Genomic DNA, 27,723 nt, shown 5'->3' with positions numbered 1-27,723 from the left:
TGTATAAGAAGAAATGAGACTTTGCATACGAGGGGCTAGTTGGTTTGGTTTGGAATGAGAAAGTGAATAGCCTGTCTCAGGGGGTTATAAAAATGACTAGCCACACTTCTGCAGTTATCCAAGAGACTGAGATAGTGAACTGTTAATATTGTTGCTGAAAGCCCCAGTGTCAATCCAATAATGCAGACATGGGTTTGAGAAAAAAGCAAAGAAAGGTTCAGTGCTTTGCTAGCAAAGGAGAAATACAGAAGAAATACAGAATCACAGAGGCTGAATACAGGAGAAATACAGAATCACAGAGGCTGTGATTCTGCCCATCAGCAGGCTCTTAAAGAGGTGATTCAAAGGTTACCTTCCATGTGTTCTCTGTTGGAGTTGTAATTAACTTATTAATTTGGGAGACAGTTACTTCTGAGATGTTCCACTACCATCCCAAAGTCTGGATTACTTCCTTCCTGTGGTGGGTTAAATCTGCCTAAAATGAGGAAGAAAGGTAATCCTGTTTCCCCAGAGATTAGGGCAGGGGAGATTAGGGAGGAGCAGGGAGAGAGGAAGAGAAAGAAACATCCATTTTAAAAATAAATTGCAATGGGAGAGCAGCAAGGGCTATATTCAAAGCATAACATGGACCACTGTTACTATATTTCCCTTGCTCTAAGGATTGGAAGCAGAAGGTTCATAGAGGATTTCCATCAGTGGGTATTGGGACTTTCCCTAATTTCTTGAGATCCAGTATTTTGATCAGGGAGCACTATGCCTAGACTTCCTGCTTTCCCTGGTCACTACTTCGCAGCCAAAGGAGCATCATAGGATGTGACCTCAGTGGAGGGAAAATGAATGGGAAGATGCAGCAGAGATGTCAATGGAAACAGTCCTCTTACATGAGCAGGCTATTTAACTGTATGGCCTGTTGGCTATTTAAATGCTTGAAACATTTCAATGTATATGCCTTGTATTGCACACATGTAAACACATACACAACACACACACATACATCACAACCCAAAGTGGTGGGCAAAGCAATTGTGATGACTGTGGAGTCAGACTTAGAGTCAAGCTTCTATTGTCGCACTTGAACCCACAGAAGAATTTTGGGAAAACTTCATACCCTGTCACATAAAGTTATCATCAACATTTTTTTTCTCCTCCAATTTAAATGTAATTTCTAGTTTGTTGTAAATATGCTTTAAATATATTTCTGTCAAAATCTTGAAGCCACTGCCTTAATTCAAACTCATGGGAAATGTCCATTATGTAATGTAATTGCCAGAACCATCCCTCACTCCCTTACCCGCCAAGCTAATCAGACTTAACTCCCTGTCACAAAGAAGTCAGTCTTTATTTTGCAATTCAAATAAACACTGATGCACCAATCTTCTCAGGCTGGCATCTTACTTCTGAACTGCAGTCCTGAGAGACAGAGAGATGGATGAAAAAGGAGTAAAAACCTTTGCCATGTGTTTGCCTGGTTAAAATAAGACCTAGGTTCTAAAAGACCTGCTCATAGGAATGAGTGTTTTTCTAGATTATTCCTTGATTTAGCAGCTGGAGGGTTTTTTTTATCCCCCAAGCCAAGCACCTTCAAAGGTTTGAAATGGATGATAAATGTGTTTTTCATTTGTAACGTGACAAAGAGCAATTAAGAGAGGGGAAGTGAGATGGAGGAACAGGCATGGTATCAGCTATGTTAGATGGGGAAGAAGTGCTTATGGAACTTGGGGATCTGAAGATTGATTCTCCTCAAGTTATAGCTTGAACCCCCAGGAAAGTCGGCAAGTCACCTTGGGTACCTAATGTGGCTGTTATAACCCTTTGGTATCAACTACAATAGTACCTATCTTCAAAATTGGCTCTGAAGATTAAAGAAGGTACACAGAGCACTTTGTACATGATAAGCACCACTGTATGCTCAAGGTTGTTGCTGCTGTTGCTATTGCCTGTGCCACCTCTCTGCTCATGGATGATGGGGTAAATAATCTCCAGGCCCCATCTTAACACTTTGTTTATATTTTAGGCACCAGTTTTCAGGCCTCAGGATACAATTTCAACACCTATGACTGGAGGAGTCCAAAACAGAGAGGAAGCTTGTCCCCAGTCCCCAAACCTCGAAGCCAGACTTACCCTGATGTAGGCCTGAATAATGAAGAGTGGGACCGTTCCACAACCAGTGGGTAAGGTTTCCATCCACTGCTGCCCCCATCTAAGATCACTTTGTGGTCAGTTATTTGGGTAAGATTTGAAGTTCTCAATTTGCAGTGGCACATATTGTTACCATTGACTTCCTGAAGCTACCATAATCATCCATGGTGGCCATAAGGCAGGTTCTAAAACTTGTGCCTGACTAGTGACAGCCTGGCACCACCATGCAACACAACAACTAGGTTTCCTCCAATGAAAACAGCGGTAGCACTGGGGTAAGTCACCAGTTTTGTGTGTGTGTGTGTGTGTGTGTGTAGGTGTGTGTGTGTGTATGTGTGTGTGTTTTCTTTATTGAGACAGGGTCTCACTAAGTTGATGAGGCTGGCCTCAAATTCACTATCTTCCTGCCTTAGCCTCCTGAGTATCTGGGATTACGGGTGTGCACCACTGTCTCTGGCTCTGGAAGTCAACTTTTATAAACTATGTCCTCAGTTTGTGCGTTACTCCTTCTCATTTCTTATTGATTTTTATGTTTTTCCATACTGGGGATTGAATCAGCACCCATGTTGAGCTCCATTCCAACAGGGCTATGTCAATAATGCAGCTCATTTAGCAGTAGCTACGAATAATCTGCAAGTCAGTGGTAAAATATGGACCAAGCTTTTATTCTTTATGACCCCACTTTGCATTTCCTAAATATCCTGACAGCCAAGCTGGCTTTACTCAGAGGCCACAGTTAAAAGAAAGCCATATCCAAATGAAAGTCTCTCTCTCTCTCTCTCTCTCTCTCTCTCTGTCTCTCTCTGTCTCTCTCTCTCTCTCTCTCTCTGTCTCTCTCTCTCTCTCTCTCTCTCTCTCTCTGTCTCTCTCTCTCTCTCTGTCTCTCTCTCTGTCTCTCTCTCTCTCTCTCTCTCTCTCTCTCTCTATTATTTTTATTTTTGTTTTTGTGCATTTGAGGTAAAAGAGAAATGTTCTGTATATGGAGAAAAAATTAGGTTTGGTAAATTCGTAACCCTGACTGTGTTTCATGGTGACAGTTTTGCAGGGACTTCCGACTGTGCGGAGGCTGAGCAAGAGGAGAACTTCTGGTCTCAAGCGCTGGAGGATTTAGAAACCTGTGGACAGTCGGGAATTCTGCGAGAACTCGAGGTAGCCTCGGTCCTGCTATTTGCTTTTATTGTTTCTACATTCATTTTTTGGTCCTTTTAAGTTTGCACTGATCACACCAGTTTATTTAAAAGCTTTAACCCCTTTCCACAGGAGAAAGCTGACAGGCGTGTGTCTTTGAGAAACATGACTCTCTTGGTAGCTACCCTTTATGTTTATATTTTTGCTTGTGAAGCTGCCTCCCCTGCCTCCTTGCCTTCTGGACAGCAATTTGATTTTATATGATGCAGTTGAAAGTATTATTTCCTGTTCCCACCCCAAGCTTACTGACTTGTGGCTTCTGCCATTGCTCCCTGCTAACCCTGACTGTTCCCTACCAAATGGCTAAGGAGCGAGCTAAGTCTCCCGGCAGTGGCGCATCTCATTCTCTTAGTTGCTTTAGAAAGGTTTCTTTGGCATGTTTTCATTTGTACCTGGTATAGAAGTTAATTTGATCGTCAAGAGGAACATAAGAGGAAATTTTATTCTATCTTGTTTTGCCTTTAAAGGAGATAATAATGCAGCTGGCGAAAAAAGGCCCGTCTATTTGATAAGCAGGCAAAATATTACGGAGTACTTTGTGTTAATTGCAAATTCTGATTCTATATTAACTTCAAGTGAACAAGACTGAGTGGAACAGCTGAACTCCTGACTGTTCTGTAATCAAAGCCATGAATTTGCTGACAGTATTCACACTTTAGTCTGGGAAGTCCTGGACTATTTCCTTTTATGTTCTTTTAAATTTTCTAAGCTGTTTAAAAAAAAAATAAGTGGCAAAGTCTCATTTTTATTTTGATGTCACATGAGGTTCCCAAGTCACCATAAGGAATGTGAATGGCATAACTGGGTGAAACTCTTGCAATTCTAAAATGATTACTCATCTTTATATTATTTTGCTTCTCGATTGCATGTGTGGATATTTTATGTGATTCTAATGTTTGTGAATCTGCAAAGAGAATTATAAAGAAAAACATTAGTTTGAATTTATAAACATCATTGTATTACCTGGCATGAATTTCAGCTTCAGAGCACAGTTAAAGGACATGGATATGGATAATTCTATATAATTTAAATGAATCGAGACATGAGCAATTGATTTCTTTTTATACAATTAAAAAAAAAAACAGGATGCTTAAGTTTCAGCTAGTTTATTTGAACATTTACCACCTCCTGTATGTAGAATAATGAGTCAGAGTGGCCCAAAGTGAGCAAGAAATTGACAATAGTCACACTTCAATTCATAATTCTTGAGTGTTCTCTTCTTTTAAAAAGCATGTTTGTCTCCTTTGCCTTTTTCATTTTTCATTTCGATACTTCTCTTCCGAAAAACAAACTATTCTTCTCCTTGCTTCTTTTATGTTAGGCAAAAAGAAGATGATATTAAAAGTAATGTGATGAGGTTGTGTTTTCACCCCGAAATTGAGTTATCTCATAAAAACAACATCCATTAGCACAGAAGTCACATCATGACATTCTTTCTAACATAATTCCTTGCAGGTGTGGCCCTTGAAATTACATATGCAGAAAGAAAATGGACTGAATGCTAAAGAGAAATTAAATCTTCAGCTACTCAGAATGATTGACAAGTTCACAAATTAGAGTCATACTTATACTTTTACCACAAAGAATATTCACTTGCTAGTTTAAATGAACACCATTCCCTTAACTGAAAATGCTGTTATGAAAAAAAAATATTATTGGAGCTAGATTCCTGCATGTGAAATTTGCATCCAATCCAATTTTGAAAGTTAAAATATACTAAAGCACTAAAAAGTTTAAATTAACTAAGATTAAAAAATGATCTCAATTGACTTGAAAATGAAAGTCAATTTACTAATCATTTCTCTATTGATAGCAATAATTTAGGTCCAACTTTAGCACTGAAAAATGTATAGCTTTTACCAAAAAAGAAAAATTCAAACTGAGACTGAGCAAATTTTCAGCATCTCTTATTTAGATATTCCTTCTATAAAATATGGAGATTAGAATAAGCTAATACTACGGTACTTAAGAACATAGAACTTAACAAATGTTCAATAAAAATTAGCTATAATTATGTTTGCCATTTCTTGGTTAATGAGCACTGCTCTTTTTTTAATATTATGAAGGAAGAAGGTTTAAAACTAAATGTCAGAATCTAAGTTATAATGTACTTTAATGTTTTTATTCCTTTTTGGATGATACTAATTTACCTGAAGCTCACTTTAAACAAAGCAATCAAGCCATGTTTTGAAAACTTGAACTGAAGAACTATTAGCATCTCATTTCTTCCACTGGAACTCTTTGAAATCCATTTGTAACTTCTTCTGTGGTAGCTGGGACTCATCAAAACAGAACTGTCGTCTCCCAGATGTAGTGATTAAGTGTTGTACTTCCAACATGTTTCCTGCTAGTCCTGTGAAAAATCAACATGATATATATATATATATATATATATATATATATATATATATATATATATATATTAACAAAGCAAATAACTAGTCTAAGCAGGTAAAAATAATAGATGAACGGTCACCACAACAGGAAAACAATCATAGGGTGCTGTCAGTTAGAGTGGATTAAACACAGAAATGATATATGTAAGTGCCAGAAAATAAAGGATGTCCTATAACACCAACACAGCTGGTCATGGAAAGGTTTCCATAAATTTTAGAAGGGTATCTATCTGAAATAAACTATAAAATGGATGTCTACACTTGTTAAATGTTAAGGGCCTTTTTACCTACTAAAAAGGAAGTTGGGGCTGGCGATGTAGCTTAGTGGTAGAACACTTACATAGCATCCTCAAGGGCTTGGGTTCAATCCCCAGAACTTCAATATACAAAAACATTTTATATGGTTAATGCTGGACTATGAAGCAACTCACCCAGGTCACCAAAGATTCTGGAGCCATATTGCTGGGATTCCAAGCCCAGACTGACAGGGAAATTGCTTAACTCTTTCAGGCATCTCTTTCCTTATTGCAAATGGGGAGGCATAATAATTATAATACCTACCCTATGGAGTTACTTAAGTATTAAATGGTGATCAGCACATAATATATAGGGCACTTAGCATGGGCTAATTTTCAATGATCTGCAAGAAGTTTTTTAAGTTATAATTTTGCTTTTCAAAATTATCAGTGAGATAACTCATCCAGTCAGAATATCCATAAGTTTGCTGGTATTGTTTCTTTTTCAACATAGTTGTTGGATACATATACATGTCTTATTGTTAGTAATGCATGCATGCTAGAGAGTTGGCAAATGAAAATACCCCTCACTTTGCAGTATTCCCTCTGGTAAATAGGTTTAGATAGTGCCCTCTGCTCTAAGATTGCCCATGTGACCTGGAGTAAGTCAGCCTTTTTGAGCCCCAGTCCCCCACCTGTAAATCAGGAGGAATAAGAAAGCCTACCTCATAGAGTTGCTATAAAACCTGCATGAGTGAGTACATTCCAAGGACTCATCAAATTAAATTCTGCGTTGCTATGAATATAAATAAATCATGCTTTAGCCAATCACATACACAGTGAACTTGTTTTCCATTTCCATGATTGTAGGCATATTTACCAGTGCTAGTTTACCTTTATGTATCCATCTTATCTAGGAGTACAGAGCTAGCTACAGTCATACTTTTAGAATCTTAGCATCTTCTTATCATGAGAAATGAACATTCCCTGAGTTCTGAGATTCAGTCATCTTTGGGATTATCCTTGCTTAAGTATTATGCAGGAAATATATTTGAAACTAAACGAACTTCCTAATTCACTGGTAAAATCCAATCCAAGTTGCATAGATTTTGAACAAAGGGTTAAATTCAATAACATAAAAAAATGATTATCCTCTGCAGATCTTGCACAGACCATTTCTAAGAAACACTGATCTATATCAAATGATGTAGAGGTCAACCTGGTCTTACTTCTAGGATGGGGCACTTGACAGACAATATATAGTGCTAGGTGGGAAGCTTGAGCATACACTGCCTGTGTACCCATAATCCCATTCCAACCCCTTGTTAACTCCAGTTGGGGCTAGAAATAGCATTGCAACTAGAAGCAGCCTGGTTCCCATTGAGAGGTTCTTAGCTTATTTCTACAAGAGCCCACTCACTGGAAAGTTAATGCTTAAAATGCAGTTTGCAGTAAGCAAATGTTGTTTTTAAACTGCTAGGGGTGGTATTTGATCAAATAAACACAGGCATAAGTACTTACATTGGATTTTAAATGTGCATTACAAATGTCACTTGAAAAGCATTTTCCAGACTTTCATAGTTCAATTAGTATGTCCATTCTCCAGCCTTTGCCTCTGCCCTGAAGAGAATGTATTTTGACTGGGAAGAAGGAGAATTATGCTTAATGTTGAGCAACCAAACCCTTTCCTCACCCATGGCTTAATTATTTCTGAAAATTGTCAATGCCACAGGCAACAATCATGTCGGGGAGCACTATGAGTCTGAATCACGAGGCTCCAACACCTCGCAGCCAGCTGGGGCGACAGGCCAGCTTCCAGGAACGGAGCAGCTCACGGCCACACTACAGCCAAACAACTCGGAGCAACACCCTGCCTTCAGATGTGGGCAGGAAGTCTGTGACCCTGAGAAAAATGAAGCAAGAAATAAAGGAGATTATGTCCCCAACTCCTGTGGAGCTGCACAAGGTCAGGAAGCTTTCTTCTCTTTCCCGGGGGTCAAATTTAGTTTTTCACAGTGTGTTGCGGGCATGGGGCAGCCCCCTCCATGGGCTTAGTCAAGGAGACAAACCAGAGCCCAAAGGCAGATCTCCAGAGGCTTTGGCCTATCTCAAAACATGATCCCTGCAAAGTTTTTTTTTTTTTGTTTTGTTTTGTTTTATTGATTGTTCAAAACATTACAGAGCTCATGATATATCATCTTTCATACATTTGACTCAATTGGGTCATGAACTCCCGTTTTTACCCCAAATACAAATTGCAGAATCACATCGGTTACACACTCACATTTTTACATAATGGCATATTAGTGACTGTTGTATTCTGCTACCTTTCCTATCCTCTACTATCCCCCCTCCCCTCCCCTCCCATCTTCCCTCTCTACCTCCTCTGCTGTTGTTCAATTATCTCCCTTTTTTCCCTCCCCCTTGCCCCTCACAACCTCTTATAATTTTGTGTGACATTGAAGGTCTCCTACCATTTCCATACGCTTTCCCTTCTGAGAGAGAGAGACAAAGTTATTCTTGAAAGCAAGGAAGATTTGCTTTCAAGCAATGTAGGTGTCAGAAATGTATTTACGTTCAAAATCTTGTGAAAATATGAGGCTCCAATATCACACGGAGCTATTATTAGTATATTATTCCAACCTCATGAGAAGGGGGGAGGGAATCATACACTCATAGCTTCTCTGAAAAGGGGTCCGGGGTTCAATGTGGCTTAAAACCTCAAGTACGGACTTAGAGTAGATGGTAAGGAAGTTCTCTTGGGCCAGGACAGGGTGGGCCCTGGTGATGTTCCATCTCTGACTATGACAGTCGCTTCACTGTTCACTCAGAGCTGAATCCAGAGCTGTTGGCAGAGTTCAGACAAGACATATGTATCAATGTCTATGGGAGCCTGGCTGAGGAGAGCTGTGTTCAGGAGGTGTCTTTGGCTTCCTTTCTAGAGATAGTGCTTTAAATTTGTTAAAACACTAGAATGTATAAAATAGTAATAATCTCGCCCCCACTTTTCTGAGGACCAAGACTCTCCCTTAATTAATAATCTATTAACTGAAGATTCGTCATTCATCTTACCCAGAAGAACAAATAAGGTCAGATTGAAAGTAGGCAGCAGGCCACTACTCCCCTTTTCCTCTTAAGACTTCGGTTTCCCTAACCACTCCATAAAATCTGGCTATTTATTTTATAGTAGACAAAGAAGGTATCGTAAAAGAAAAAGGATAGTATGGAAGTTGAGTCCCAATCCTGGGTCCGTTCTTTCACCACACACTCATTCATTCATTTAATACATAAATTGGGCATTTATTCACTAAAAGAATGTATTGCAAATCCTCGGGGAGCATGAAGCTGAGTGGGAAGACAATCTTGAAAACAGTGGGGAGATAATAGGATAAGTACAGTGGTAGAACAAGTCAGAGCAGCCTGGGAGTGCAGAAGGTGAACCCTAATTGACTGTAAAGGGGACAAGAAAGGCTGCTGAGAGCCATAGCCAAGTAAGAATGACGCATGGCATTTTTTTGGTTGAAAGGTGACCCTGCTCAGGGATTAGGGTGGCTCCAGGTTTAGGGTGGATCCTGCTGGATTAGGGTGGCTCCAGGTTTAGGGTGGATCCTGCTGGGAATAGGGTGTATCCTGCTGCCTCAGGTGCCCGCTCCTTGAGTTCCCATTGAGTTCTCGCGGGGTTCTGAGAGTATTGGTACGCAGAGCCCGGTGGAGGGAGTGTATTTTCACAGAACGTGCGTGTAGACTGTTGGTGAGAGTTTGGGAATAAAGAGTTGCTGTTGGAATCTACAAGGCTTGTGTGGTGGCTTGTGCCCAGCCAGACTGCGGCAAAAGGCATCTACAAGTAGGTGTTGACCATGCGGAGAAAGGGGCAGGGGAGGGAGGCGATCCTAACATAGAAAGAAGCATGTGCATAGGGATACCCAAGGTGGTACACTGAGGGAATGTATATCTTCCCACATGTTCAAAGTCTAGAATTGGAGCTCTGTGCATCAGGAGAAAAATAGACTTACAGAAAAGCAAAAATGTCTCTGGCATTTTAAAAAGGGAAATCTGAGTCAGTCCCATGCAGCAAGATAGCTTGTTCACCTGTTTCCCATGCAATAGTTACGCCGGCTTGGTAAGTCACATATCCTGATATGCTAATGAGGCACACCATTAGACTGTGGAGGCCACATATTCAGTGCTAATTCTGCTATGCCAAGAGGGCTGGCCCCTCCTGGTTTGCTCTCCTCTCAATTTCTACACATGCAGAGAAGAGCATGCTTGATAACCCATCCTCCTTCAGGCCAAAGAGAAAGAATGCCAACATGTATTGAGTTCCTACAAAGGGCTATGTACATATTATATACTTTTAGCCCTCACAATAGCCCTCTCTTTTAAGAGATATTTATTATCCCTATTTATAGGAAAAGGAAATAACAAGTACAAAATAGTCGTTTTTCTTTTTATTGTTGTTTCTCATCCTGGAGTAAGGCTGTCTCCTCAAAGGACAATTATTGATGGCCAGGAATATAAAAGATCTGTCTCCTATCCCACCTGTGCTGAAAGCATTTAGCAGAGATAATGACAGTGAATTGGATGTGCAAGTTATTATAGTTTTTATTTTTAAGTAGCTATACTAAAAAATACATCTTGTTCAAAAGGAAAAAATGTATTATCCACTTATCGACATGATGAGCGGAAGTGGATGGACTCATTGGGATATCTGTGTGGCAGTTTGTGAGTGGGAGGCTACAACATCACAGACATAGATGAGTCAGCGTGAAGAAATGACATGCTTTCCCCACCTTCACTTCAGTCCTTTGTCCTAAATAGCAGCAATACGTGCATTTTCCATGTAACTTCACTTTTTTTTCTAAACTGATTCCCAACAAAACAAGACTCTCAAAAATAAATGGTGTCCTAGAATTATAAGACCTAACATTTCCTAGCTAAGTGAAGAAACTGAGGAGCCTGGGGCCCAAAACTATGGACTTATTGGAGTGGTTTATGCCCACATCTCGAGTATCTTCTTTCTAAAGTGAATTTGTTACTCTGGTGGGGCATGCATCCAAGGTGTTTGTTGCTTACCATCTTCCAATGCCAAAGTGCTTGAGAAGGAGAACAACCGTCATTAGATAAGATTTGGAGCTCACAGCCAAGACTGGTAATTGTGCCTTGGGTCTTTTGAACACCGAAAGATTATGCAACATCGTGAAAAGGCACAGTGACTTGTTGTTGAAATAGAGTTATCGTTTCTTTGGGATATTGCTAGACTGTCATAAACCTTTGTGAAAATTAGGGAAAGGCACCTTGGGGTGGTGACATGGAGAGAGGGCTAGGGAATTAGAAAATGTCCCTTCCTCAAGTTGAAGATAGCTCAAGCCAGAGTGCCTAGGTTGGCAATCAGAATGAGGACTGGCTTTCAGTCCCCAAAGCCCCATTGCAAACTTTCCTAAGCAGATCTGGTGGAAGAGTTCCTACAGATCTGCAAAGGCCAGAGTAGGCAGATCTAACCATGCATGGTGCTCTCTCTGTTGCTGAATTTCTGTTTGCCATGTGGTTAAGCTTTGGACCTGTTCATATCCAGGCCAGCGCCTGCAAAAATATTATTTTCCCTAGAATTTGGATTACCTGAATGAATGAGCAAGGACCCCTTGCATTGCTATAAAGAAAAAGAGTGGGGATAAGAGCTGAAACCACTTCATTTCCTGGGGACAGGAGTGGAGTGGGTCACTAATACCATCATTGTAAAGAAGGAATGAAGTATTGGCTTATCTACCAGTTTCTCATGTCTCAATTTGCTCTCCTTTCTTTGCTCCTCATTGTCTACCCACCCTTTCCCTCCATTCTTTTTCTCTCTTCAGACCTTTGGAAGTTCCCCAGTTGTAAATGGTTTTTGTTCATTTCCTGTCATCTATTTCTGATGCTGTACCAGAGTCTTGGCAAGCTTTTCTTCAAGTCATCCACATTCATTCCTGAAAGTAAAGGAAAAACTAGTTGTTATCCTTCCAGCTACATAGAAGTAGGAGGAAAGAGGAAGTTGGTTTGGTTTGGCACTTAGTATCAGGGTGAGAGAGAGTCCAGGGAAGAGATGCTAAATCCCCTTAGGCCACTGCTTCTCCAACTTTCTCAGCCGAGATGCAGTCTGAAGTACGTTGTACTCATTAATTCAACAAACCCCTACACCCACACTAACATAAGAATGAATGAATCCAAAAACTTGCTGCACAGTATACACTGACGTTTGGTTTCTTTTCAAATGCGAATTGCATTAAGATGATTTCAGGACTTATTTATCAGTCTCAACTTGGCCAGGCATGGTGGCACATACCTGTAATATCAGCGACTCAGAAGGCCAGAAGAATCACAAGTTCACAAGTCCTTATCAATATAGTGAAACCCTCGGCACCTTAGTAAGACCTTGTCTCAAAATAAAAAGGACTGGGGATATGGCTCAGTGAGTAGTAAAGCACCCATAGGTTCAATCCCCAGTACCAAAAAAAAAAAAAAAAAAAACTACACACAATACAAAAATAAGTCTCAATCTGTAGTTAGAGGACTACAGCAATAGACAATAGTTTGGATTATGGACCCCTTGTAACCTTTACTGAGGGCTGCTTGTTAAGATGCACAATCCTCCTAGGCCCCACCCAGACTTACTTTGTCAGCATTTTCAGGAGGAGAAAAAGAACTATATTTTAGTAATCCCTTCAGTAGATTCTTCAGTGCAGTCTAAAGGTTGAAAATCGCCCCCTTAGGTTTTGCTAACACCAGCTGATTATTCTGTTTCAGGAAAATCATAGGGAGCAACAGAGTGTCAGTCTAAAGAGGGAGGGAGGAAGGTTCATCTTAGCCCTGCAGCTTCTGTATTTTATCTTTAAAATGAATTCTGTTTTGTCCTGCAGCTTATCCCAGGTTCTTTCTCTTTGCAGATAAGGAGCTTGTGATCTTAGCTACAGTTCATCGATAACCCTTATTTCCCTTCTGAAACTTAAATATCCTTTGGTGTCCACTTAATCTATTTCTGAAGTGAATTCTAGCCTCACTTCCTTTCACACCTTAAGGCAAAACAAAATCTTCAGTAGAATAGAACGTTCCCCACATTCAGAGAGCATTTGAGCTTTTAAAAACTGTGTATTGACATTCCCTTTTCCCCTATCATTCATGGTTTTCAATAGAACTGAACTTCTTAATTGTATGCCACTAGTTATTTCTCTTTTTACAGAAGTGTTTTTAAAATAATTGTCAGCACCTTCCTCTATTTATAGCTACTGGTGGCACAAAGCTGGAACATCTGAGTCACTCCTAAGTGACCTCTGTTCTTCCCAACTGGTTTTGCTAACATCAGCTTTTCCTCCACCCAAGGTCACCTTGTATTTGCAGTATGTTTTGAGTTTTCTGAGAGGGGAGTTCTGCTCTTCATAGTATAGTAAAGCTGTTTTACTCTTTGGAAGAAGTGTCGTTTTCAGTGTTTAAAGCCAGCTCCTGGTGCAACATTCTCCTGAGGCAGTAACAGGCATAGCCCTAGGAACGAAGATGAAATGGAAATACATGTCTTATTCTGGCACATGCCTCTTTTTCTTCACTAAATATTTGGAGCTGGCACTCAATATCACACGTGCTACCATGCCAGGTGTAGACCATCTCCAAATAGCTAGAGGAGAACTGTCTGCTGTGAAAATCAGTCAGAGCTAAAGCAACACCCTCAGCATATGAATTTTTTGCTTTTGTCTGTCACTTTGTACTTGGTTGAGCCTCTCTCTCTTCAGGCAAGGAACGATAAACCAGAGAGAAAACAGGCTGTGTTGTGAGGCAGACCTAAGTTAGGTACAGTCTGCCACTTGGGAGTCATGTCACTTCTGTGCACCTCCAATTTCTCACTTAGCAAAGAGGGGGCAGGGTCACCTGTTATCAGGAGAGGAAGACCTCACAAAACAGCCTTTTCCAGGGGAAGTCACCATCATTCAGACTTCTGCCTCAACCTTGGTGTCAGAAACTCAGAAAGTGAGATTTCCTCAGGAACCCAGACTCACACAAGCTTCAGACTGCCACTGTAGGGCCACCAGAGACAGACAGAAGCTGGAGTGGGATCTGAGAAACGGGTGTGTTACCAGTCCCTATGTCAGTCTGAGGAGGGTTCTCTCCCTATGAATATAGAAAACAAGGACGTTGTTGTGGTACCAGTGGGGTGTCCAGTTGGAGTTCAGGTTCTTGCATCCCAAACAAAGAACTGAGCAAAACATGCCGAAGTAACAAGCAGAGCATAGATTTATTAAAAGCAAAGGTCCATGTCATAACGTAGAGCAGAGTGGGCCTAGCGAGAGGGTGTGCCTTTTATGTGCTAGCAGTACCTGGGTCACCTCCCCAGGGACCTGATTGAAGACCTTGCCCCAGTGGTTCCCAGTGGTCCCTTGATTTTTGCCTGGTTGTAGACAGAAGCTGTGGCTGGAGCAGCCATGAGTGATAAGCCCTCAGTGGTAGGAGCTGTCCTGGTAATGGGACCTGTCATAAACAGGGACATGATCACTCATCAGGCTTGAACTGCAGCCAGCATTTTTCTTGTGCCCTGCCACCGCCATCTTGGTGTCCCGATATCCTACCTCAGTTGGGGAAACTAAAATTGAGGATCAAGGGTTGGAGTCTGGATTGAATGTTGCAAATAAATAGTGGCATCCAACCCTGACGATCCTCAAGATGTATCATTTCGGTTGGTTTTCTGTATCTGTGATTCTGTCCAAAAATACTTTTCAAAATATAAAAAAATATATATTTTTGTATGAATGACAGGTGCCAAAAAACACTGTTTGCTTGAATCAAAATCAAAGAATGACAGCAGGAAAAACACCCATTTAAAGAAGGATAAAGAAATCATACACATATAGATAGAGAGATATAGATATCAATATGGGTACATCTCAGTGAGAAATGAGAATGTCAGAGTAAGATTTCTAAGTTGGAATCAAACTGCTCAGTGACTTGTAGAGGAATTAGGCAGGCTTCAGGGCTATTTTTTTTTTTTTTTTAATACTGGGAATGGAACTCAGGGGCACTACTTAATCACTGAGCTACATCCCAGCCCTTTTTTATACTTTATTTAACAACAGGGTCTTGCTGAATTGCTTAGGACCTCACTAAGATGTTGAGGCTGGCTTTGAACTCACAATCCTCCTACCTCAGTGTCCTGAAATGGCTGGGATTACAGGCATGTACCACTGCACCCAGCTGGGACTATCTTTTCTAAAGGCAGAGCCGAAATCATTTGCATCCCTCCCAGTCAGAACTCAGTTTGTATCTTATCACTTTCCCCGAGTTGCTGTCACCTTTGCAGCCTGTGCTGTGAACAACAGAAATGAAACAATAAGTCGAGCAGACTTGCCATCCCCCAGCCACCCATGATGCTCAGGCAGGCTGGCTGGACAGCGCTCTAATATGCTTTGCTTGTGGTTTGATCATGAGTCTTATCATAGCTGTCATGGGCCCACCACCACCTCTCTTCAGACATTTTAATAGTTTCCCTTGAGTCTGACTGTTCATCTCCCCCTGTCCTTGTGCATCTCTGTTATGGTCAAATATGTTTATTTATAGGGTGTAAAATTTCATATTATCTACAAGATGGTCACTTACAAGTGGTGTAGCTCTCTAGGTCATTCTATTTCCCTAGTTTCCAGGTTCTTAGAGAAGAGCCCTCTGCACCTGTTCCTTCACCACTCCTCTGCCAAATTAGTGGGGTTGTGGTCCTTAACTGGCTAACAATTCAGTCCTGGGCTTGTGTCTCTCCTTCCCTAAATGGAATGTAGAGCTCTTTCCTTGCCTCGGGCTCTTTGTAATGTCAGAATTTAGTGATCCCTAGATTGAGGAAATTCAATCAAGACAGCTGGCACTCAGTGCCCTGGAAATCTGGTCATTGTAACTTGTCATCTTTCCTGAATGACAGCAAGCCTCGGCCCCAGTACCCATAGGCCCAGGGTGTGGGTGGACAGTATGCCTCCTAATCAGAACTGCAAGTGGTCCCTGAATCAAGGAGGCCCACGTGGGCCTATGGGAATGGAAGTCTGTAAATGGCAAAGGAGTCAAAAAGGGTTAAGAGTTGGAGAAGGGCCAAGTCGCAGTGACCAGGAGACTAGGAAGCAGAGGTAGAGTGGAGGGCAATGATGCTGTGAGGAGGCAGCAGGCATTCCTGAACAGAGATGCCAGGATCGGGGACTCAGCCACACAGCTGGCCAACTTAGAAGTGACCGGGACAAATAGAAGGGGCCAGTGATTGAGCTGACAATGACTAGGTGACCAAGAGCGATCCACGGCTGGGTTTGAGTGCCTGCAGAATGTGGAGAATAGTCTCTTTCATCCTTGACGTTATGTGAAATGGTAGGTGTGCAAAGGCTCACTGGAGCGAATCAGGAAAAGAGCATGTAAATCCACCACAGCTGGTGGGTACTGTGGGATACCTTGCTTGGGACTCATGCTCCAGGGACAAGTCAGCCCCTGACCTGCTCACACTTCGAGCCCAAACCCAGCTCCTGGTTCTCTCCTTGGTGAGCCCTAGTTTTTCCAGCCCTGTTGCCAGAGAGCAGCAGGAGGCAATGTTTGAAGCAGCTGTCCCTTTCTGTCCTCTGCCAAGGAGACTCCCCAGACAGGAGGCAGCAGCTGCCTCTCTGACCCAATTTGTCTGGAAACCCAGGAGTTTCTAGATTGCTTCCTCTTGAGTTAGAAAATTGCGGTTGGGAAGATGGCATCTTTTTTTTTTCCTTCCAGCCCCACCAGTAATGTAGGACTGTCCTTAAAATTGACATTACTTGAATTGTCAGGTTTATTTTTTATTTTTTTTATTTTTTTAAAGAGAGAGGAGAGAGAGAGAGAGAATTTTTTTTTTAATATTTATTTTTTAGTTATCGGCGGACACAACATCTTTGTTTGTATGTGGTGCTGAGGATCGAACCCGGGCCGCACGCATGCCAGGCGAGCGCGCTACCACTTGAGCCACATCCCCAGCCCAAATTGTCAGGTTTAAAGGAACAGGACTGCCCCAGTGTTGTCTCCAAGCATAAATCCAAGTCCATGGTGATTTGCAGGGAAACCAGCACCATCTCTGAGAGGGAGGTGTTGATTTGCTTCTTGAGGCTACTGGGACCAGAGGTTGAGCCATTGGGAGGCTATGAGGGTTTGGGAACTATTTCTGGAATGACTGTCACTTGCCATGACTTGCTCAAGATGCTAGAGCAATTGTCTTTAAAATCCAAGTGAGGAGAGAGAGTGGGCTCAGCTGGCTAAAGCTTTTCACATGCATCAAAACTGAAAACAAGAGCTGTGAGTTTTTGATCTTAGCCTGGAGGATTTTATGCAGACATGCATAGACTTGCTTAGAAATGTAAAACAAGGCAAACTTATCATTTGTTGGGGTAGGTGGGGTGGGGACTGGGAATTGAAGGGGAGGGGCTTTACCTCCAGGCCTTTTTACTTTTTATTTTGAGACACATTCTTGAAAAACTTACTTAGGGCCTTGCTCAATTGTTGACACTCGTCTCTGGCTTGCAATCCTCCTGCCTCAGCCTCCTGAGTCACTGGGATTACAGACATGCACCACCGCACCTGGCTACAAGGTTGAACTTGAATCCAGGTGAATGCCCTCTGCCTGCTGCCACAGCTTCTGCTTTGAGGTGGGGCGGGGGGCATTAGAAGCAATTACAACATGGGCTAAGGAGAGTTCAAGTTCAGTGGAGCTCAATAGAACTGTATTCCAGCTCAGAATGTTATGTTCCAAGAGGTATATTAGCTCTTTCCGAACAGGAAGGAAAAAAAAAAAAAAACTTGGAAATGTGTTTATGCTGCAGGTTCCCCAGAGGCATCCTCTGATCAATACTGAATAAGACCCTTCAAGAAAAATCTTGCTTCACATGGGCTGGGGGAGTGCAAAAACAACTGTCAGAATGATGATCTTTAGAAACAGAGAGCAGGAGTTTGCCTGGATGTTCCTGGAAAACCACAAGAGGGCTCTGATGAGAAGAAACAGCAGACATGATAAATTATTTATCCTTAGCTTGTTGAGTTGTTGGAAATGAATGAAGGCTTCCTGGCTGGCTGGGAGATTATATGTTAAGAGAAAGGGAAAAGAAAAGAAAAATCATGATTTTGAGGGAAGGAACACAGCAAATGAGGTCAGGTATTCTAGAGCTGATGCTTTCTATCAAGACAAGTCTCTCCATCACCTTCTTTAAGGCTTGGTGTCCTTATGAGTAGATAGGGAATGAGTTTGTTGTGCAGGGTTGTTGGGAGATCAAAAGCAATCATATCTAAGAAGCTACCTGGGTAAGGGAGTCATCTGTGGGGAGAAATATGTGATATAAACTTCGGAATCCTTAGAACTGTTTTTGGACTAGAAATAAATCAAAAGTAACCATGACCAACATTCAGGCAAACAGAGCTATGCAGCATAGTTTGTGGTGGCTGCTTTGAGAGCAGCCAGCTTTGTTCCCCGTTCTTGTGATTGATTTCTGGAATTTTCTCTGCTATATGTTTTTTTACATCATTTAATTTTTGTTAATTTACTATTACCCAAGCTATTTCCAGGAGAAGGATACAGCTGGCTATTAAAATTCAGTACCCTCTAACCTTAGGAAATCTTCCCAGAGAAACAGATTACTTTCCATTTTAAACCCTTTACTAGCCTCTCATCCTGAGGAGTTTGACAGAGAGATATATCAAGTGTGAGCATTAGGAAAGTTGAGAACCTTGGCTAGAAACTGAAGCTTTAAAGTTAATGGGTGAATCTGCGAAGCCACTCTGGTCCGGCATCTCTTCCGGTTTTGGCTAATGTGTTACCATTGATTGGTGTCAGCAAAACCAAGTATGGTTAGCCATGCCCATCCCGGGTTCTGGCCTGGGGAGCAGTACTCAAGAGTCAGAGGCCAACTGAACAATGAAGAGCTTTATAATTATTCCAAGCCTACACCAAATGTTCCCCCAAATACAAGGGTTCTGGATTATTGCATTGGAAAACATATCTCAGATTTAAGACCACAGTGTGCTTCCCACTATCCATTGCAGGATTAGGCAAGGAACTCTCACATTCAGATCCACCTCAAGAATGTGGCTAAGTTTGCAGGACAGATGCTGATCCACTTACCCAACAAGCCATAGGTACAGGGTCCATACTGCTGCACCCACGTAGAACAGGTACACCTAGGAGGATGCATCACACTCTAAGGAGTAGTAGCAATGTCCCCTGCCCCAGGTACACTGCTTGTCACATTGAAGACAATATGGCTAGAAATAAAGACAGAAAAGGAGCAAAAGGATAAGAGACCCCACAGTCAAAATCAAAGACAGGCATATAAGCAGGGACCTCAAGAAGAGAGATTTCATCTACTAATAAACAGGGCCTAAGAATGTCAGTCTATCAGCAACCCTATTACCTATTTGCCTCCTCTGCCTCTTTTTTCCACCTTCCCCACTATTCCTATTTTTCTTCCTTTGAAGGAGGAGCATGAGATAAAAGTAAAGGGGCCAAAATATACAATAGCAGCATTTCCTCCAATCAAGGCTCTTTGGGGAATGGCTGTTATCAGAAAAGGGACATGAAGTATTCATGGTGCGTCTGTGATATCTTATGCTATCAGAACAGAAGGTTCTATCAGAAGGACCATGAATCCACGTGAAGGACTCCCATGCCCAAAGATGATGAAAGCATTTTGAACATCCAAAAGAATATTGATGCAGTTGACTGAAATACAACAAATAGGTCTGGGAATGTAGCTCAATAATAGAGTGTTTGCCCAGCACGCACAAGGCCCTGGGTTTAATCCCCAGCGCTGCAAAACAATGACAATTATACAAAAACCCTTAGAGTCATATTGATACCTTACTTAAGAGAAGTCCCCCCACCCAAAAGAAATTCTCATTGGGAACTCCATTGGAACTATTCAGAGCACTCATTCTATGTTCTGAAATTGAAAAGAAAGAATTAACATTCATTCTGCCTATCTTACACGGGCTGCATTTCAAAGTAATCAAACAACAATAATTGAAGAAAATTCTCCTTTACAGAATAATTCTAGATAAGAAATATATGAGATTCATAGAATTAGAAAAAGATTATCACTCGGCAACCCTAATGAAATTATTGATTCAGACAGTGATCATGTCATGTATGCACAAACCGGTGAAGCTGATGAGGAGCCTTACTGTGGAGGCATTAGGCTGCCATCACCTGACCATCCCCAAGTGGAACAGGGAGACGCTGAGTGACTAAGCTATGATACCATGGGTTACCGGTGACAAGTCCTACTCCCTCACAGGTTGAAGTTTGAACATTAGAGAAGCATACTAAGGCAAGCATATAAAGCAGGGTTTATTTAAAAAGGGGTAACATAGACTTCTCCCAGGAGAGACAGGAGGCCTTAGCTAGTATCCTGGTATCCCAAAAAGTGAGGTGTTCTGCCCTTTTTGTATGTCCTAGGCTTCCTTTGTTCTCCTGCCCTCTTCGCCCTCATCTTTCTCCTTCCTGCTTATGTGACTAGCCTAGGAAATGCTGCTGGGTGGGTTGGCCAAAAGGTGGAAAACAGGTGGGCTGAAGGGCGAAGGGCAAAATGGGGCAGCTCAGGACACGTTAATTAACAACCTTATGGCTCCCTGTAGGGAGGGGCAAGTCCTGGGACAGGTTATCTTAGCACAGGTTGGAGCAGGGGGGAGGTTGTTTATGAGGGTGGAAGAAGGGCTCTGAAGGAATTAGCATTTCAATCCCTCTGGGGGCAGTATCCAAGTTCCCAGATGCACTGGGCCTCCTGGATCTGACCTGACTCAATTTACCTATCTATACTGACTGCCTGTCTAATTCTGGCTTCAGTGATATGATGCCATAGGAAGCACTGTGCACCTGTGATCTGTCCATACCCCCCAAAGCTTACCCTGACTTAACCAAGCAAGGAGCTAATTTCCACTGAGAGAAATATGTGAGATAGAAGAACATGCTACAAGACAGACGGCAGTGTCAGCCAAGTAGCTCCCTCCCTTATCTGTAGTTTTTTTTCCTTCAGCGTTTTAGTCAGCTTTTTCATAGCTATGACCAAAAGACCTGACAAGAACAACATAGAGGAGGAAATGTTTATTTTTTGGCTCATGGCTTCAGAGGTCTCAGTCCATAGATGGCTGACTCCATTGTCCTAGGCTAGATATGAAGTAGTGCATAATGACGGTAGGACCTAGTGGAAGAAAGCAGCTCAGGACATGACACCTGGAAGGAAAGGGGCGGGGGGAGAGAGAGAGAGAGAGAGAGAGAGAGAGAGAGAGAGAGAGAGATTGTACTCCACTAACCACTAACCAGGGACAAAATATAAACACCAAAAGCACACTCCCAGCGACCTTCTTCCTCCAGCCATACTCTACCTGCCCACAATTACCACTCAATTAATCCATTTAAGTGGCTTAATTCACTGGTTAGTTAAAACTCTCACAATCTAATCATTTTACCTCTAAAAGTTCTTGCATTATCTCACACATGAGCTTGCAGGGGACACCATAACATGAATTTTTCAGATATCTGCCATCGTCTTAACCTGGAAATATTAAATGGAATATTCTAAGTGATTCTCACATTTTAACTTGTGTGCCATTCTGAGAAGTATGGAGAAATACCACACTGTCCCATGAGGGATGTGAATTATCCTCTTGTCCAACTTACTCATACCCTATATGCTTCTCGCCCATTGGTCACCAAGTAGCCCTCTTGGTGATCAGATTGACTGCCGCAGCATCAAAGTGCCGTATGTGGGGTTTGGTATTTATCTAAATAGTTGCAAGCACTCAATGAGGTCTTGGAACAAAACCCCCTGAGTAAGGTGAGGCTGCTATAAGAGGATAATACTGGGGAAGAGGGATGACAGGTGCTTTACAGAAGAGGAGATCAAAGAGACCTAACACAGATGTATTGGGTTTAAAAAAAAAAAAAGTTTTGAAATCATTGGGGGATGAAATCCAGTTTTGAGACAATTGGGAAAATTATGGAAGAGGCAGAGAATATAGAAGAATAAGAGTTAAGAATAAGACTGGGCCAGTAAATTAATGACATTCAGGTTATACATGAAATTTATCATATTTTCTCTCTCCTATATCTGCAGCATGTACAGACTTCTTCTAGTTTTCCCTAACAGGAATAATTGTTATTATTTTTTAAATTTATCATTGACACACAATATTTGTACATATTTACAGGGTACAGTACAGTAATGTGATATATGTGTGCAATGTATAATGATCAAATCAAGATAGTTAGCATTTCCATCTCTTCAAACATTTATTATTTCTATGTGTTAAGAATTTTTAAACTCTTCTAGTTATTTAGTAATATACAAAAAAAAAATTGTCATAGAGGATAATTACTCTACTGTGCTATGAAACACTAGGACTAGTGTCCCAGTTTTCCTGAACGTTTCTTGGTCCCCATTATCTAGCCTCTATCTCCTCTCCCTGCCTCTAGCAACACCCATTATACTTTCTTTCATGAGATCAACTATTTTCTCTTCCATAAATGAATGACAGCATGTAGTATTTGTTTTTCTATGCCTGGCTTATTGCACCTGACGTGATATCCTCCAGTTCCATTCATCTCACCAAAAATAACAGAATTTCATTCTATTTCATAACTGAGTAATATTCCATTGCATATACAGCACATTTTCCTTACCCCTTCATCTGTCAATGGTCACCTTGGTTGATTTGATATCATGGCTATTGAGAATAGTGCTGGATCAAGGGGGACAACAGTAAGTCAATAGCATTGTGGGGAAGAAAAGGCTCCCAATCTAAAGAACAGAATTGAGACCTAACACAGATGTAATGTGGACCTTGAACATGGGAGTTCTGGTATCTATTTAATATAATGATTTAGTTTCCTTTATAAAATTGTAAGACCATACAGTAGTTCTGTTTTGAGTTTTGAGGACCTTCCATACTGACAGTCACAATAGCTGTCCTAATTTACATTCCCACCAACAGTATATAAGAGTTCAACTCTCTTCTAGACATTCTTGACAAAATTTGTCATTTTTCATCTTTTTTATACAGCCATTCTGACTGGGATGCCATATCTCATTGTTGTTTTAATTTGTATTTCTCTGATGATTAGCAATGTTGAATATTTTTCCATAAACTTATTGGCCATTTTTATGTTTTCTTTTGAAAAATACCTGTTCAGAAGAAAGTGAGCATATTTTTTAGAGATACATATGAAAGTATGTAGAAGAGAAATGACAAATAGCATTTGCCTTAAAATACTACCCAAAGGGTAAAAAAAGAAGGTAAATGAGGTAAATGTGGCAAGACCATGGTGGTTGTTGAATTTGAGTGATGAGGATTCATTGTTGTAGCCTCTTTACTCTTGAATAAGTATAAAGTTTTCTTTAAAAAAAAAAAATCTCCTCCATCTTTCCATTGGAAAGGAAGTGCAAAAATATCTTATGGCCTGGGACAAAATAATAATAATAGCACTTAAATATCCCTGTGGTGATTTTTTTTGTTTTGTTGTTGTTTGGGTTTTTTTTGTTGTGGTTGTTGTTGTTGTTGTTTGTTTTGTTTTGTTTTTGAGGTACTCAGGATTGAACTCAGGGCCTTGGGCATGCTAAGTAAGTGCTCTACCACTAAGCTACATCCCCAGCCTGCAATGATTATTTTTAAGCAACTCCCTGTTAGGCAGAGTGTTCCAAGTAAAGATTTAAGTTCGCAGTCAGAAACCTTGTTTTTTTTTGGGGGGGAAGGAAGGAAGGAGGAAGGAAGGAAGGAACCAACCTTGTTTTGAACCAGTCCTCCATTGCTTTCTCTGTTTGACCTTGGAGAAGTTTCTATCCATCTCTGAGATTTCATTTTCATATCTATGTGGCTTACCTCACAAACTTCATTGAGACAGCAACACCCTGTTAACGAGAGCCCTTGCTATTCCACCCAAGACCCTATTACCTGGCAGGCACTGTTTGAGAATATCAGATAGATTGCTGAACAACAACAAAAAAGACCTCTGGTCACCTTACAGAGCTAGGGTGGGCTGTTGTTTGCCACATAGCTGAGCCCAAGTCACCATCAAAGATTTCCCCCCTCTCCTGATGAGTTTTGCTTTGAGGGAACTCTCTCAACCATGGTCACCTTGATTGATTTGATATCATAGCTATTGAGAATAGTGCTGGATCAGGGGGGACAACAGAAAGTTTGAACCTAACCTACCCCCATGCATCATCAGTGTTCATGCCACATTGGAGGCCTATAGGATTTTACTAGCTATACACACACACACACACACACGCACACACACACACACACACACACCGTGTCATCCCAATGGACAGAAGAAAAACCGCTCACATCTGAGGAAAAACTATTTGCGTCTGAGTAACAGATAGGGGGAAAGGATGGATGGACATTTCAGGATATCAAATAAAGGTCCCAACTCTCCTGTTGGTATGCCTAGATAAGGCCTTATCCAATTTATGTCTCCTAATAACTTTTGAAAGTCATTAAGTGATTTGAGTTGATCTACTCGTATTTGAATTTTTGGTGGACAGACCATGGTTGAGGATAATAGAACTCCTAAATAATTAATTGGAAAATTTAATTGTACTTTATCTATTGCTATCTCTAGATTATAATTTTTTAATAAGTTTGTAAGTGTGGCATAACATTCTAGCAATGTGTTTTTATCTTTGTGTGCTAATAATACATCATCCATATAGTGAAATATTTGTAGTTCAGGATTTTGATTTCTAAGTGGCTGGATTACTTTGTTAACATAAATTTGACACATAGTTGGGCTGTTAGCCATCCCTTGAGAGGGAGTACTTTCCATTCATATCTCTGATCAGGACCTTCATGATTCAGTGCAGGGATAGTAAATGCAAAACGTGGATTATCCTCAGGATGAATTGGAATTGAAAAAAAAAATCTTTAATATCTATAACTAAAACATACCAGGTTTTTGGCAAAGCAGACAATTGAGGAATCCCCAATTGAGCAGGTCCCATAATAACCATCTCGTTATTAATGGCTCTTAAATCTTGCAATAATCTCCATTTACCAGATTTCTTTTTGATGACAAAAATGGGAGTATTATGGGGAGATACAGAAGGTTGTATATGTCCTTCCGCTAATTGTTGTTTGATCAGGTCATGGGCTGCTTGTATCTTTTCTTTAGTCAGGGGCCACTGAGGAACCCATACTGGTCTTTCTGATTTCCAAGTAATTTTGATTGTCTCAGAGGCCCTTTCTGAAAATCCAACCCATGTCTGTCTGTTCCTTGATCTATTTGTATTGGTGCTGCTATACCTTGTTCTTGTTTTTCTAATCTTTTTCCTTTCCTAAAACCTTGTCTAGCCATAATAGTGGGTACATTTTGATTGATGTTATTTGTTAATGTCAAACCTAATTGATCTAGGACATCTCATCCCCATAAATTTATGGGAAGATGATCCAATACATATGGCTGTATAGTTCCTTCACATCCTTCAGGATCCTTTCAATCTAATGCCATTGCACTTCTATGGGGATTAGTCGCCACTCCTAGGCCTCAAAGCGTTTGAGTGGCTTGTTGTAATGGCCAATGTTTTGGCCATTCTTGACGAGAGATGATGCTAAGGTCTGCACCTATATCCAGTAGCCCATTAAATTCATGTCCTTGAATATTAAGTTTTAGCATGGGTCAAGAATCTAAATTTAAAGAAAGCATAGCCCAATCTACACCTGTGGAGCCTAATCCCTTGGAACCTCTTTCTACAGTACAACTGGAAAATTTATCATGTAGGCTGGGTATTATTAGTAACTGCTATTCTATCTCCTGGTGAAATTATTGATATACCCTTTGGAGAACTGGCTATAATTTTTATTTCACCTTCATAATCGGGATCGATTACCCCAGGACTTATCATAAGTCCTTTTAGAGTAGAAGAGCTGTGTCCCAATAATAAGCCTACTGTTCCTTTGGGAAGAGGTCCTTTTACCCCTGTGGGAATGATTTGAACTCCCATCTCTGGAGTTAGTACTGATCTGGCGGAGGCGCAGATGTCCAACCCTGCCCTCCCTCTGGTTTGTCTGATGAGGGATCTGATGGACAATGTATCCTGGGCACTACCCTGATGGGGTTTCTGGGTTCCTCCATCTGCTCCGTATATTTGTGGTTTTGGGCCCCGGAGCATTGGGCCCCCCTGTCCATTTTTTGCCAATGGAGCCCGATGCCTTTCTCCACGATATCGTGGATAAACACCTGGTCCTTGTTCATTTTTTGATAATGGAGTACCCTCTATGGTGGTTTGAGAACAGCATTCATTAGCCCAATGTCTCCCTCTATGGCATCGTGGGCAAATACCCGGTATTCTATTCCTTTGATACCTAGTTTTGTTAAACCCTCCTCCTATGGGGCAGTTCCTTTTAAAATGTCCTGTTTGTTCACAATTGTAGCATGTTCTTGGCCTGGAATCTAAAGCCTGTTTTACTGCAGCTGCCACGACTTGCTCTTGTTCATTAAGGTCTCTACATAATTTAATGTATGTGTTTACACACACACACACATACACACACACACACACACACACACACCGTGTCATCCCAATGATGTTGGGGTCTTCGATGGAGTCTGAGACTGACATTTTCACAGGCTACAGTTTCATACTCCTCTTCAGGAGGACACTATCTGGCAAAACCAATTTTCCCCATGAAATAAAGGTGAAGCAAAGATCTGGCATTTTCCTTCTGGTGGAGGAAAAGGGGAATGCTGATACGCTTAACGACCTGTTTTACAGATACAAGATGCCATCAATTAATTACAAAAGGGTCTGATTTCAGAAATTTTAAAACGAGGGCAAAAAACAAAACCCTGCATTATAGAATCAATGGAATAAAGCATTTGGAGCGGTGGTTGAGCATGGTAGTTAAGTATTTGGTGTCTGGAGTCTGACAGACATGGCTCCACCATTTATTACCTCTGTGGCCTTGGGCGGATTACTTAACCTCTATAAAATTGAATTTCCTCACTTCTAATATGACCATAACCACAAGGGCTGCCTGGTGAATAGTATTGACCCATTCAGCTTGATATTTTAGCTCTCCAGCCAGTAAAATAAAATTCACGAACTGACCACTTCTGTATTTCCTCCAGAATTCCGTACCTCTCTGAAGTAAAATAACTGGACATAAAAAATAATCCTGCTGTAAAAGACCTAATCTTCGTGTTTTGCCCAAATGGTTCTGAATTTTTTACTACTTTGTAAGAATGTATTCATCCATTAGTTCTTTTTTTAAAATTAAGTAAATATTTCTTTTAAATGGCAGTTTAAAAAATAAGCCCAAATCATTGTTTGAACTGTGCGTCAGTTTTTATGTTGGGCTTCGAGTACACCTTCATGAAAACAACATCCACCTTATACACTAAGTGGATGAGATGTGCTGAGTATACCACTCGCCTTCCTTACCCAGGGAGGTTGCAGTGACTATTCAAGGTCATGGATTTGCTCTTGAGGACAGACTCCACTTTCTGTGGTTCGCTGGTATTTCCAGCATCCGTACCTGTGCTTAGAGTATGATAAGGATTTGATGAAGGTACAAATGATTTCTTCTTTTAACCTCAGACTAACTCTTGCAGGTGATCAGGTGGAGAAGGGAGGATTGGGGAAGCATTAGCTGGCAGTGGCTGGCCATGGGTGTAAAGAGAACCGGCTGACATCCCTAGTGTGAAAGAGTGCACACTTGAGCTACTAGACCAAACCCTAGGCACATCCTGAGGGAACCTTTCAAGCCCAGTCCTAGAGCAAGGT

At 41.1% G+C, this 27,723-nt stretch overlaps 1 protein-coding gene across 5 annotated transcripts in view; it reads left to right on the top strand.

Moving 5' to 3' along the window:
* The window catches only part of Grip1 (glutamate receptor interacting protein 1), a 629,888-nt gene that overhangs the window by 596,128 nt on the left and 6,037 nt on the right, over window positions 1-27,723 (top strand). For 3 of the 5 annotated variants that reach the window (XM_076854834.1, XM_076854835.1, XM_076854832.1), the window contains 4 exons: window positions 2,015-2,171; window positions 3,177-3,288; window positions 3,400-3,444; window positions 7,692-7,925. In XM_076854834.1, coding sequence (XP_076710949.1) covers window positions 2,015-2,171; window positions 3,177-3,288; window positions 3,400-3,444; window positions 7,692-7,925 — 548 coding nt within the window. The remainder of the gene's footprint in view (window positions 1-2,014; window positions 2,172-3,176; window positions 3,289-3,399; window positions 3,445-7,691; window positions 7,926-27,723) is intronic. The other 2 variants (XM_076854836.1, XM_076854833.1) reach the window with 1 other exon arrangement.

The sequence above is a fragment of the Callospermophilus lateralis genome, chromosome 4 (assembly GCF_048772815.1).
Source record: "Callospermophilus lateralis isolate mCalLat2 chromosome 4, mCalLat2.hap1, whole genome shotgun sequence".
NCBI lineage: Eukaryota > Metazoa > Chordata > Mammalia > Rodentia > Sciuridae > Callospermophilus > Callospermophilus lateralis.
Note: the sequence above shows the minus strand (reverse complement) of the source record. Positions and strands in the feature narration are given on the sequence as shown.